This window comes from Carassius carassius, chromosome 30 (genome assembly GCF_963082965.1).
Source record: "Carassius carassius chromosome 30, fCarCar2.1, whole genome shotgun sequence".
Classification (NCBI taxonomy): domain Eukaryota; kingdom Metazoa; phylum Chordata; class Actinopteri; order Cypriniformes; family Cyprinidae; genus Carassius; species Carassius carassius.
In genome coordinates, this window is record NC_081784.1 from 1,416,294 (window position 1) to 1,431,204 (window position 14,911).

A 14,911-nucleotide genomic window follows, 5' to 3' on the forward strand; every position below is an offset into this window, starting at 1 on the left:
CACCTTCAGCTCGAGCTTTATGTGTCTTTTCTTATCAAATCTTTCCTGATTTTAGAATATCTTTGATCTTGTTAGTAATATTTTCCAGATGAAGCAGTTTGGCTTTACTAGATTCTCCATTGATCATTTTCTCAAATCTCAAATCTGATCATCAGGCTTTTGAGAAGCGTTTATTTGTTCATCTCTCAACAATCATTGGATTGCATTGCATTATATGATTTGATTACCAACTAAGCATCTCATCTTAATAAAACAGATTATTGGAGATATAGATTGACAACTGATTTATTTATATATATATATATATATATATATGATGTTATGTAGGTATCTGCTGTACTGTCTATCTCATTGATTTACATTAAAAACTTTAAATTATTTTTTAGCCATATATAAATATCAGCATCTGCACTAAATTGCATATTTTTGCTCAGTTTGAGTCTCTGAAAAAATTGTTTTTAAAGCTGTATTTTCCTCTGTATTCTCATGGTGTGTTTGCCATATTTTTAATCCTAAATGGATTAAAAATTAGATTTTCAGACTAATCATAACTTCTGTCAGTCTTTTAACTGTTAATAAATAATATCTATTATTTACAGTTTTCCTAAATGTTTTTATATATGAAAAATCATTGTGCATAACATCATTCTTTAACATGAATCCTTGTACCTTATTACATAATTTTTCTTTTCACTTTCTTTTCACTTTCTTCACTTTTCACTTTCACTTTCATTTCGATTGTACTTTGATTAATTTTTTATAATTTGCATAATCAAGAAAACAGAAGCTCTGGAACATGAAATCAAATACTTAAAATCGAATGCAGCCGCCCTTAATCAAGACTGAACGCATGATTTGTTGTCAGTTCAGAACGCCGAATGACACAGCTGCAGCTCGTCCGGTTTATTCTGCATCATAATTAGGATTCTGCATCGCTACCTTTTTTAATATTTAACAGCACCTGCGTTTCCTGTGTTTGCAGCGAGGTCTTCAAACATGTCAGTGTGATGCTTTTAAAGGCTGTCATTGAAAAGGGCCTTTCTGAAGTCTCACGCTACATGCATTAGCTTCAGAAAGATGATCAGGCCTTTCATCCAGCCTCTTTATTCGTCTTTGCTTCTTTCTCAGTCTATTTTTAGTTCAGTTGGTTTATCTGTATCAGGTTACAGGAGAAACTAATGAAAGGTTTTGTGTGTCTCACAGACCAGAGCTTTGATATTCCTGACCGAACGTTCCACTCCATGAACACTACGTGGCGTCTGTCGTCCTACGAGTCCATGACGGATGTTAAAGAGCTCATCCCAGAGTTCTTCTACCTGCCCGAGTTTCTGGTCAACAGAGAAGGTGTGCGCTCTTATACTCCTGGCTTTCTTGACCTCTTCTTCTAGCACTCAACTTCTCATGAGATCTAATGATGAAAATATAGGACCTAGGAAATCCATTTTTTACCCCTAATTCCATTTGATTGTTTCCCCAAATTCCGTTTTTCTTTTTTTTTTTTTGGATTCAGTTTTAATGGTTACATTTTAATTAAGTAATCAAAAAGCATATCTATTTAGCAGAAATAGAAATACTTACACAATTTGACAAAAATGTATTAAAAGTTTAACAATAATAAAAAATGTAGGCCGTAAGAAAAACATTTTATTGATTGACTGATAAAAAAATTCCATTTACTTTTTTCTGGATTGCATGTTAATGGTAGTGGTTAGTAATAAAAAAAAAAATCCAATTAATTGAACACATAAAACAGTTTATTAAAAGTTATACAATTTAGTAAAAGTTCTATTAAGTATCTATTAAGTTTTTTCTAAATTTGTTATAGTCAAGAAGCATTTCTAATCAAATGAATTCATAAAACTTTAACAATTTAATAATTTCTTGTTTTTGTTTTATAATGGGTCCCTATAAAATGTTAGTTTTTTTTGGTTTGGTTTTAATTTCTCTGGATTCACAATTTAAAATGAATTTATTATAAAAATTGTGGTTCTCAAATGATGGTATAAAACATAAACAAAATAAGTGCTTCAGGACAGAGATTTACTTTTAAAATAAAAACATGGAAAAACAATTATTATTTCTTTGAGGTACATGCTACTATACAAAACGAATATATTAATAATTAATTCAAGTTAAACCAAACTTTATTTTGCAGAGCTTTGTCATGAAGGCTTCTGTGTATATTTGATCGATTTTATCAAATTAAATAATGAAATTCCTCTGAATCTTATTGCTATAAAATGCCTGTCAAAAAAAAAAAAAACCTTTAAGTAACCTAGATCTTCGAGATGAATATTTCTGTAAACGCATTCTTGTTCAGTACATTAGAATCTTATTAGCTGAACATATCTTCCCTCTGCTAATGTTGGCATGATATTTCCCACTTTCCGCTCTGGCAGGTTTTGACTTTGGCGTGAGGCAGAACAGCGAGCGGGTGAACCACGTGAATCTGCCACCATGGGCCAGGAATGACCCGCGACTCTTCATCCTCATCCACAGACAGGCTCTGGAGTCAGAACAAGTCTCCCAGACGCTCTGTCAGTGGATTGACCTGGTGTTTGGACTCAAACAGAAGGGCAAAGCTGCGGTCCACGCCATCAATGTCTTTCATCCTGCAGTACGATTCCTTATTATATACAGCTACAGCACACTTACCGCTGGAATTTACAAATATATACATTTATTTATGTGTGTGTGTGTGTGTGTGTGTGTGTTAGAGTGTGAGAGAGAGAGAGAGAGAGAGACCCTGGACCACAAAACCATTCAATTTTTGAAATTATGATTCATACATCATCTGAAAGTTGAATAAATAGTCTTTCGATTGATGTGTGGTTTGTTAGGAGGACAATATTTGGCCGAGATACAACTATTTGAAAATCTGGAATCGTAGGCTGCAAGAAAATCAAAATATTGAAAAATGAAAAATCACCTTTAAAGTTGTCCAAATAAACTTCTTAGCAATGCATATTACTAAACAAAAAACAGGTTTAGTTATATCTACTGTAGGAAATTTACAAAATATTCTTTACTTAATATCCTAATGATTTTTGGCATAGAAGAAAATTCCATAATTTTGATCTATAAAATGTTTTTTTGACTATTGCTACAAATATACCCCGGTCTTTCTTGCTAACCAGGGCTGCATTTATTTGGTTAAAAATACAGTAAAATCTGTGAAATATTATTGCAAATTAAAATCACTGTTTTCTTTGTGAATACATAGTAAAATGTATTTTATTTCTGTGATGCTCCGCTGTATTTTCAGCATCATTCCTCCAGTCTTCAGTGTCACATGATCTTCAGAAATCATTCTAATATGATGATTTACTGCTCGAGAAACATTTCTGGTTATTGAACGATAGTGTAGATATCAGTGTAACTATAAATCAGCCAGTAATGTATGTTTCTCTAATCCAGCAGATACTGATAAACTATATCAGACACGTCTTTCCGCTTCGGCCTGTCAACTAGTATCGGATAAATTTTTCCTCTCCCTCTGTTTTTAGACTTACTTTGGCATGGACGTATCTGCCGTGGAAGACCCTGTGCAGCGTCGGGCTCTAGAAACTATGATCAAGACGTACGGCCAAACACCCAGACAGCTGTTCAACGCCTCACACATCAGCCGAGCAGGAAACAAACTCCTGTCCGAAGCAGAGCTGCCGGCAGCCATGGGCCTCCTGGTGCAGCTGGCCTTCAGAGAGAGCCGCGAGCCGCCCAAAGACACCGTCTACCCGGTACAGCAAACATACAGCGCTGAAACTGTTATTCAGGGTGACATTTAAACTAATTGTTCATATAAAAAATATCCCTATCAAATTTGATGTTAATAAAAAAGGGTGGGTTCTTCTGGAAGAGAAAGACTTTATTTGAATTCTAAATGATCTAGTTGGTCTTTTAAAATCTTTATCCCCCCTACTGTTGTTTCTAGAGTCCTCTGCCGTGGATAAAGGGCTTGAAATGGGGCGAGTATGTGGGATCCCCCAGTGCTCCGGACCCCGTGGTCTGTTTCAGTCAACCTCACGGAGAACACTTCGGTTCCCTGCTGGCGCTGCCCACGCGTGCCATCTGCGGCCTCTCGCGCAAGTTCTGCCTCATGATGATCTACAGCAAAGAGCAAGGTTAGGAGAAAACACACACACACACACACACACAAAACTGCTTCATCAGGCTTACATATGAAATTATAATCCTGATATAAACTCTCTGTATTTAGTAAGATGTTGTTATGAAAGAAATTTATACTTTTATTCAACAAGGATGCACTAAGTTGATCGAAAGTGACAGTGAAGAGATTTTTAAATAAATGCTGTTCTTTTGAATTTTTTGTTCATCTGTTAATCCTGAAAAATAGAATGCATCACGGTTTCCACAAAAAATATTGTGCAGCACAACTGTTTTCAACATTGATAATAATCAGAAATGTTTCTTGAGCAGCAAATCTGAATATTTTCATGATTTCTGAAGATCATGTGACACTGAAGACTGGAGGAATGATGCTGAAAATACAGCTGTGCATCACAGAAATAAATTATATTTTACTATTTTTTCACATAAAAAAGATTTACATAATAATAAATCACAATATTACTGTTTTACTGCATTTTTTTTTAAATCAAATGAATTATAATAAATCAAATAATGTCTTTGTTTAAAAAAAATGGTAGTGTTTATGAATTTGAGATTTAATTTTCCTTTATTCATCTATGTTTATACATTTATTGGCAGATGTTTTTATTCAGTAAAGCAGATGTTAATGCCAGATGTAAACAAAACAAAAAACTAGATTTTTCTGGATTACTGGGAAAAGCAGGCACAGTTTATAAAGTTTACAAACAACCATCATTTGAAAATGAAAATATTGAATGATTAATCCGCCCAGCTGTGTATCAGCCAGTTACTAATCTTGACTGTGTTTTGGTCCATGACCAGTCACTAGTGCTTTTATTGCTTCTGCATTTGTGTCTTATCACTAATGACTCATGCAGCCGTTCGCGCAGTTGTGATTTTTTTTTAAGTGGAACGTAGGCCTATTTTTACGTTTGCACGTAACTGTTTTGAACCCGTGTTTAGACCCGTGTTTTCCCTGTGTCCGACCCGCACCCGTATCCGACACAGTTGGATATTTTTCACCCGTTTCAGCCAAATTTGCAGGTCACCCGTCCCATGCAGGACTCTAATCCACATGAATGAACATGATTCCCATTGTGACAGAGGAAATGAGTGAATGTGCTGTTGTAGGAAATCACCTCACAGTTCAAATGAAGTGTTTTCGCCTTGTCTCTCAGGTGTAAGGAGCATGCACAGCACTGACATACAGTGGTCGGCTATTCTGAGCTGGGGTTACACCGACAACATGCTGCGTCTGAAGAGCAAACAGAGCGAGCCGCCCATCAACTTCATCCAGTGCTCACCGCTGCACCAGGTCAGAACCGGAAACACCACTCACACACGCGCAGGCTATGCTTGGACCGTTTTCAGATCAATCTGTGTTTAAGGCGTTTCAGTTTGTACAGCATTTTGTGATGAGGCAGTCATCTGCTATATGTAGACGTCCACAGCACCCTCTACTGTAAGTTACTCATAAAACATACCTAACATACACTATATGAATTTTAATATATAGTTTGGTTTTGACGGAATAAGACAATTTACATAATTGAACAGTTGTTTTTAATTGTCATGTAAATAATGTCAAAAATCAATCATCAATCATCAGTGCAAAAATCATACTGGTTATAATATGACTATATATACAGGGCTTAAAGTATTCCGGCACCGTGCCGGATCTCCGGCGTGTGGCCGTGAGGGGAAAAAAATATATATATAATATTTGAGAGCCTGCGCATGCAGTTTAATATTTTCGAGCCAATTTATTTCTTATACCAATCATATGAGAGGAACGCAGCTTTAACTAACGTTACAAGCCTATCAGAAGCAGAGAAGGGCGTGAAGGATGATTAACGCCCATACGTCAATGTCACGTTAGAGTTGTCGGAGAAAACAAAAATGGAGCGCAAGTTTATGAAGCCTGGGGATGATGTATTAGACTCCTAGCAATAGATAAAGGACTCAAAAATAAATGGCGCTTTTTGGCAGTTGGTGCAAGAAACTGAGAGAGCCCGGGGCTTGTTTCTGCATGATTTGCTCGAGGAAGCTTCTGTATGCCAGCAGCGGTAAGAAAGTGCTTGCTCGTTATGATTTATGTCGCGTTCCAGGAAACCCGTGTTTTCCAACCTTAACCTGTGAAACAACAGCCAGTGTTTATGCAAGTGGTACACGTTGAAAAATAGATTTTAGGACAGTGTAACGTTGCAATAAAATTAATAATGTAGCTAAATTTCCCTGCGCTCAGAAGTCAAAAGTCGTTAGTCGTGGTTTGAAATAGTGACTTGCGAGCTAAAACCTGCCTGGAAAGCAGCACCAGACTCCGGTCATAGAGCCGCTGCCCGTGCACTCAAACTTACCACGACGTTGCTGGGAGTAGAGACCTGTGCGGGAGGGATTTTTCCGTCCCGCTCCCGCAAAAATATGTTATTTTCTCCTGCTCCCGTCCGCAAACAATAAAGTTTCGTCCCGCTCCCGCCCGCAAAATCCCGCGGGTAAACGTATAGCCTACAGTAGTTTTTCTTTTTTTTTAATACATTGCATATTCTGCCTGCTACTCTTATTTTTTCACTTGCTCCCCTGTTGAATATAAATTTAAAAAGAAACGGAAAATAAACAAAAGTTTCGTTTTATTTGCGTTTAATTAAAAGTATGAACATGAACAAGGAACTTAGAACATATACAGTAAAAAAAGTAAGAAATGTAAATAAAAATATATATATAGGCCTACCTATAATAATTAGGCTATATAGCCTTATAAATTATATAATAATAATAAACCTGGATTTATTTCAGTTTCAAAGGAAAAGTAGCTTATGGGGCCTGAGCAATTCATTCAAACATTTAACAAAAAATATCCTTATTCCTCAATAACAAAATAGACCAATTTTAAATATTAAGCTAAATAAATAAATAAAAATAAACTGAATTGACTAAAAAAACTGTACGACTACTTAATGTGCCCATGCAGGAATATCATGTCGTTCTCTGTTGAGAGCTTCAGTTTAATCCGTCTCTGCTCCAGTATGCGACCGCAAATACTGAAAGCCCTCTCCGATGGTGAGCTAGCTGGAATGCAAGGTACATGGCGTGTTTGCTTAATCTCGGAAATTCATCTTTTCCACCACTGGAGGACATCATCCGGTCTGTGTGCTTCTAATCCATCCAATTTGACATTTAAATATATCGCTATTACGGAATCGAATTAAACGTCGCTGTCTATGGTATCATCCGCATCCTCCCATTCCGCAAAGTCTATTTAATTTTATTATGAACAAAGGTCTATTTGTTTCTAGTTCTTTTATTTTGTTTTGTTATTTTGTCTTTTATTTGTCCCGCAAATAATTTTATTTTCCCGCAACCCGCACACAATAATATCTTGCCGCCCGCGTCCGCATTCAGCCATCAAATATTGTCCCGCGCCGCACTCGGTGGCGCTGGGTCCCGCGGTATTCCCGCGGAAGTGCAGGTCTCTAGCCGGGAGCAACTATTAGCTGACACACCGTTGTCTATGACTGACCATGTCTGCGATTAAAAAATACGTGTGTGCACATTTATAGCAGAAAATGATTTGTCATTCAGAATATCGCAGCCACTGGTCACCCTGTGTAGAAAACTGGCAGAAGACAAAAAAAGCGTTCACTAGCCTGTTGGTTTCAAATCAACATGCGAGTTACATCCCAGAAAAAAAGTGATAATAGCCTTGATTTCACTTCTAATCTTCAGTTTAGCAGTTCAGTTCTTTAGCACTTTGAGCACTTAATTATTTAAGCACTTTAAGCACTTGTTATTGTTTAGAAGAAAACACTTTATTTGACATAGTACTTTTAAATAAATGGTGCCAAATATAATCATTGAAGAGATTCATGTCTATCTCAGTCTGTTTACCATTTTCTAAGCACTTTAAGCTCTTGTCGTATTTTTCTACTAACATGTTTGACAAAATAACCAAGGCATTTCCATAAAATCTTTATTTAGTGGAAAACACAGTGATTAAAATCAGAGAACAGTAACCACTGAGACAGGAAAGATGATTGTGAGTAATATTTTGGAGGTCGCAGCTGTCAGAAATCAGTAGGAATTGACTTCAGCACATCTCTAGTTTCTCACACTGCGCTGCTGGGATCTTGCTCCGCTCTTCTTCAGGTCTCTTCTAGAGTTCGTGACTGTAGTGGGTTTCTAAGACACAACTTTGTCACCATTGATTTTCCAGAGATTTTCAGTCGGGTTTAGAGCAGGACTTTTCATTATTTCAGTGTTTTCAGCTTCAAGAACTGCTTTCCCCGTTTTACAGTGTGACAGGAACATTGTGTTTGGCTGATTGGGAGATGTTTGCAGGGAAGGAACCGTATGTTGCTGAAGGAGGTTCTGATGAATATTTACATGCACCTGCCATGTGTCTGTATAAGAGACCAAACTCCTGATACAGAGAACATCCCTCAAACCATCACAGCTCCTCCTCCAGCTTTCTCTGACTTCTTCACACACTCAGCTTCAGTGTAATGCTGATCATAATGTTTCCCAAATAAACGAAACGTACTCTCGTCACTAAAGTGAACTTTAGAGCAGTTCTCCTCTCTCCACACAACAGTCTTCAGTGTCACATGATCTTCAGAAATCATGAAAATATGATGATTTATTGCTCAAGAAACATTTCTGATTGTTATCAATGTTGAAAACAGATGTGCTGCTTTTTGTGGAAACTGTGATTCAGGAATCTTTAATGAGCAGAATGTTCTAAAGAACAGCAGAGTTTATTTGAAATAGAAATCTTTTGTAACATTATTAATATCTTTACTGGCACTTTTGATCAATTTAATGTGCAGACATGGTTTTGATGGATTTACTGAGATTGACCCATGGTTTCCTGCTATCCTCTCTATAACCTCTGCTCTCTCCTCAGGTGAGTAGCTGTGCATGGGTGCCGGACAGTTGTCAGCTGTTTACAGGCAGTAAGTGTGGAGTCATTACCGCCTACAGCAACCGCTTCACCACCACGATGGTATGTCACCATGGCAACACCACCCCCCCTTTCCCCACCCACGCAGCCGCCCACGTCCATTATCAGTAGAGCACCTACACACACACACACACACACACACAAACACAGTGTTTGTAGTGGCCTTGTTAGTCATCTCCCGGTTGCCCTAGAAACACATTTCCTGCGGCCCACAGGTGGGCTGAAGTCTGGGCGTCAGACGGCTCTCTCTCATTGATAACGCATGAGCCATTCTGCTTCTCACGTTTGTTTAAATGAATCTTTCTGATATTAGAAGTATTTCAGTTCTGTCATCATTCATGTGTGTTGTTCCAAACCCAAATGACTTTGTCGTCCGAGGAGTGCAAAAGAAGATATTCTGAAGAACGTTCACACTGCTCTTTTTCAAGACCACAGGCTGTCAAAATCACCATAAAAATGATGAAAATTTTTCAGTGATTTAACTCTTACATACACTCTACATAGAGCATACCTAAAGGGATGTAGATGCAGAACAGCCATTAGAGTTCACTTAAATTAGGCAAGAACTTTTTACCTAAAATCAAAAGTAAGAAATTAGATTTTGCCAAAAGAAAATGAAGGCTATTTTAGGAGCATTATGAGCATTATTCTTTATTACTGTAATGCACATAATTATATATATATATATATATATATATATATATATATATATATATATATATATATATATATATAAGAATGAAATATTTTAGTATTTTATAAATAGTTTAATTTACAGTACAATCAAATAGTATTACAATTAGTATCAAGATTTATGTTTATTTAATTTATATATTGAGTTTTATTAATACTTTGAATTAGTTTTATATTCTTGGTTTTAATTTATTATTATTATTATTATGTCTATTTTTAATTTTAATTTGAGTTTTAGTGTTTTTAGTACATGAATAAAAATGAAAATTGCTGCCTTGGCAACTATCTGAAATAAAATAATGTATTCGGAGGAATATTCAATACTATATATATATATATATATATATATATATATATATATATATATATATATGAAGTATATATGGACAAAGCGACTCGTTATATAAATTAATTTCAGTAAATAACAGTCAAACAAGTTGCTGGATTCAGCCTCATACTCCACGAACTGCTCAAATGAAATCCAAAATTAAAGCTCAATACATGCAGCTGTGTTGCGGCATCAGGATGAGTTAAAGTGGACATAAGGCCATGATATTATAAGTACACTAGATCCTTTGACTTGGCAAATGCACACAGTATTGCACCATTAGGCCATTTCAAGGCCCGACTGTCTCAGGAGGCTTTAAAGCAGACATAAGGCTGTGATATAAGTAGAAAAGACACATTTTGAGTCCAATCTGCATCAAGCTCTTCATAGTAAAAATAGCATGGACAAAGGAAATATTTTATAGTTCACATAAATCAGACATTGTAACGTGTGCACATGTGAAAAGGTTTTTTTCCCTTTTATGTCCCTTTAAAAGTGATGAATATTGATTGAACTGTTAGCTACATGCAGTCATGTGCTGGTTTGTTTACACTAGCTCATAAAAGCCGATCAGAATCATCTGTTAAAGGGCTCTTCCAGCTCACTTCTGCTTATTGAGGCCATTATCCCTTCTCTAATGAGGCCATTACCCTCTAGATCTGCGTGTGATTACAGTTGTTCTCCATTGAGACGTGTGATGGTAAAGTCTGTTCTTCCTCAGCCGACAGAGATGGAGGTGGAGACGCAGGTTCACCTGTACGGTCACACGGCGGAGGTCACAGGCCTGTTCGTCTGTAAACCCTACAGCATCCTCATCAGTGTCAGTCGAGATGGGACCTGCATCCTGTGGGACCTCAACAGGTCTGAGCATCTGACATCACATTCATGCATTTACCAGACCGGCTTTCTGAGTGAAAGTTGTTTCGATGTAAATCCTACACCAGTTTAATTGTGTGTATTAAAAGTACTTTTACATCAAAGTAGCAATAAATTACTTTAATATGGTATTTTCTTCATTGTGTGCTAGTAATGATAAAATAAAGAAGGTTTCTTTTGTGTTAGGTTGTGTTACGTTCAGAGTCTCACAGGTCACAAGAGCCCGGTGAACGCTGTGTCCGCCAGTGAGACCACAGGAGATATCGCCACAGTGTGTGACTCAGGTGTGCTGCTTTTAATAAATCCTTGTTTAAGTTCTCAAATACAGTGTAAACCGGCTGCTGAAGTTGCTAAAAAAATCTTTGCAAATATTAATTTGTATAGAATTGTAATCATGTTCTCTTCATATGTGTGTGCAGTGGGAGGAGGAAGTGATCTGAGGCTGTGGACGATCAACGGAGATCTGATTGGTCATGTTCACTGTCGAGAGATCATCTGTTCGCTGGCGTTCTCCAATCAGCCGGAGGGAGTGTCGGTAAACGTGATCGCTGGAGGACTGGAGAACGGTGTGGTCAGGTAAAACACACACCTACATGAAAGCACAAACTCTACACAGTTTGAGACCAAAGACTGATTCACTGATGAAACTGTGTTTGTTTAATTCTTTTTCTTACAGTTACATATATATTAAAAAAGACTCTCATCAGTCTTCTCTGTCATCATATTTCAGGTTGTGGAGCACATGGGACCTGAAGCCAGTCAGAGAGATCACCTTTCCAAAATCCAACAGGCCTATCAGAAGGTACACACTTTTACATCATATGACACGTGGATTTATTCCAATATCTTTATTAGAAAAGTTACATATACACTACTGGTCACTAAGCTCACCAGGGCTGCATTTATTCGATGAAAAATACAGTAAAACACTTATATTACTACAATGTGACAACTGTTTTTTTTATGTGAATATATAGAAAAATTTAAATTATTTTTGTGATCAAAGCTGAATTTTCTGCATCAGTGTCATATGATCTTCAGAAATCCTGAATGTTCCTGTAGCTAAATTGGTAGAGCACTGCGTTATCAAGCGCAAGGTTGGGGGTTTGATTCCCCGGGAACACATGATAGGTAAAATTTGATAGCCTGAATGCACTGTAAGTCGCTTTGGATAAAAGCGTCTGCTAAATGCATTAATTTAATTTAATTTAATTTAATTTAATTTAATTTAATTTAATTTAATTTAATTTAATTTAATTTAATTTAATTTAATTTAATTTAATTTAATTTAATTTTAGAAATCAGGATATTTTTGGAAAATTAAGAATCAAATATTTTTGTTAAAACCATGAAACATACAGTTTGGTTTAAAATTATTAAAAAAATTATACTTTTATTCAGAAAGGATGCATTGAATTGAACAAAAGTGACAGTAAAGACATTTGTAATGTCACAAAAGATTCTATTTCAAACAAATGCTGTTCTTTTGAACTTTCTATTCATCTGTGTATCTTGAAAAATAAAAAGAATCACGGTTTCCACAAAAGATATTAGTCAGTTCAACATTGATAATAATCAGAAATGTTTCTTGAGCAGTAACTTATCATATTAGAATGATTTCTGAAGACTGGAGGAATGATGCTGAAAATACTGCTGCACATCACAGAAATAAATTACAGTTTACTATATATTCACATAAAAAACAGCCATTTTAAATTATAATAATATAAAAAAAAAATTACTGTATTTTGATCAAATAAATGCAGCTTTGGTGAGCAGAAGACACTTAAATATTAATAACTGGTAGTGTAAGTGTCATGTGGTTATAACGTTTCCTTCTGGATTCTCTCTCAGTCTCACGTTCTCATGTGATGGTCATCACCTCTACACGACGAACAGCGAGGGCACGGTGATCGCATGGTGCCGTCGAGACCAGCAGCGCATGAAGCTGCCCATGTTTTACTCGTTCCTCAGCAGCTACGCTGCAGGCTGATCCTGCGTCACGCCGCCCGTTACCCACACAGACACTGAGAGCAACCCCGCTGACCCAGGAAGAGGAGGAGCCAGCATGCACAAAGCCCCGCCCACAATCATCACAGATCCATCGGAAAAGACGGCACTTGAAGCTACCGCACCATAAAGAGCAGGAGGTCGTGAGGCAGAGCGAGAGCAGGCCTTTCCCACATCATTTCTCCTCGTCTCTTTTGACTGATGATTCATGTAGTATTGGTTCATGAGTTTGTGATTTTGAAAGCTGCTACAATCTGGAACGTTTGAAGGCCTTTCCTTCTTTTTGTCCCTCATCTCGCCATCCTGAGAATAGAAATCCTGCTTTCAAAGCTAAACCAGACTGAAATCATCTGAACACTACGTTTGTCTGCATCTGTCTGCGTTCCTGCTGAAGATGAATCTGTGATCTACGCGGCAAGCTTTAAATGGGACATTTTCAGCATGTGAAACTCATGCATGAGTGACATGCATCGGCGTAATGAATGTGTGCACGCAATCCCTCTTTGAACTTCATCCCTCATTGACAAACCCTGTTCTTCATTATAAAATGCACTTGGGACGATCTTATGAATGTCAAAGGTGGTCGTGTGTCACTCATGAATCATTGACTCTGCTTACTGTATATCTATCCTGTGTTTTTCTGCCATGTATTTGTTTAACAGACACAAACGTCCCAGTTACCACATCAAATTCATAATAGTTCATTAAAAATGTGCTACTTTCTTCTTTTCTGTTTTGGTTTGTGTGTTGCATGTTATGGTCACTTAAGTGGTATCTAACATTGGCGATACAATATAAAGTTTAGTCAGATCCTCTGACAAATAAAATTAGAAAAACTTTTGGTTACAATAATAAAAAAATAACCTGTTTATTGTACAAAAACAACAGTATATCCCTAAAAAAAAAAATTAACATTTTCTGTCAGTAAATTCAGATGCTCTTGAAGTCTTAAGTGTCGACAGCCTTAACTGTGGAGGAGAATATTTGAAGTCCACCATCTAAACATGATCCTTGTGTTTGTTTGTTTTCTGATCTGTATTTGCTGTTAGTTTGAGTCTTCCATTACATCTAACTGAATTATCTTGTCTTACATTTTAGTGTTCACCAGAAAGGGAATGCTTTCACCTCTTCCCCCACTACTACCACTGTTTCCAGAAATATCTACCATATGTATCACCTCGGCCCTCAAATTCTGAAATTATTCAGTCAATGCAAATCCAAAAGAGAGCCCTGGTTATGCGTTGGTTTCATTTTGAATCTATTTTCCATGTTTGCATCACATTTATCTCTTAATTATCGTGCACAGTATTGTCATGTTTGCATTTTCTCAGAAAGAGATTGATGTTAGTGTTATTGTGTGAATTTGTTTGACAGAACTATCACGAAAGGCATATTGTTATTGTTCTGTTGAATAAGCAATGGTTTATGTAATTTAAGAATATGTTCACCAAGGCCTGGCTGGGACATTTATTCCTTTTTTTTTTTTTTTTTGTATTTATGTGATATATAATATGTAATAAAATATGTTAATATGTAATAAAATGTTACCTATATATATATATAATATAAATATAAATATTCAAGAAATTTTGATTCAGTTTGTTGGACTTGTTCCTTCTATATAATATTATATAAGAGATATTCTATAGAAGAACCATCCAGTGATGATCAGTTCTTAAAAGAATCTTTTTCTTAGTGTGAAGAACTTTTGAATATTTCTAAAGAAACTTTTTCCACTATGAAGCACCTTTGGATGGATGTTAAAGGTTCTTCATCGCTTTCCTGCAGATCTTAAAAAGTCTTAATTTGACCTTTCACCCATTAAGGCATTAAATCACAGCAGAAACTCATGGCATTAAATTTTGCATGCACTGCAATAAAATATCTAAACACACTTAAATCGCGATACATTTATTTGATTTGGAAATTGAACACGT

The 14,911-nt window shown here is 36.4% G+C and overlaps 1 protein-coding gene across 5 annotated transcripts in view; it reads left to right on the top strand.

The window, feature by feature from the left end:
- Positions 1-13,780, top strand: part of LOC132110378 (lysosomal-trafficking regulator-like) — an 89,920-nt gene extending 76,140 nt beyond the window's left edge. For all 5 annotated transcript variants that reach the window (XM_059516929.1, XM_059516928.1, XM_059516930.1 and 2 more), the window contains 11 exons: positions 1,204-1,344; positions 2,400-2,617; positions 3,507-3,737; positions 3,932-4,121; positions 5,289-5,425; positions 9,011-9,109; positions 10,810-10,949; positions 11,151-11,248; positions 11,384-11,540; positions 11,695-11,766; positions 12,819-13,780. In XM_059516929.1, the coding sequence (XP_059372912.1) occupies positions 1,204-1,344; positions 2,400-2,617; positions 3,507-3,737; positions 3,932-4,121; positions 5,289-5,425; positions 9,011-9,109; positions 10,810-10,949; positions 11,151-11,248; positions 11,384-11,540; positions 11,695-11,766; positions 12,819-12,957 (1,622 nt within the window). In that variant the 3' untranslated portion in view covers positions 12,958-13,780. The remainder of the gene's footprint in view (positions 1-1,203; positions 1,345-2,399; positions 2,618-3,506; positions 3,738-3,931; positions 4,122-5,288; positions 5,426-9,010; positions 9,110-10,809; positions 10,950-11,150; positions 11,249-11,383; positions 11,541-11,694; positions 11,767-12,818) is intronic.
- Positions 13,781-14,911: the final 1,131 nt, after the last annotated feature.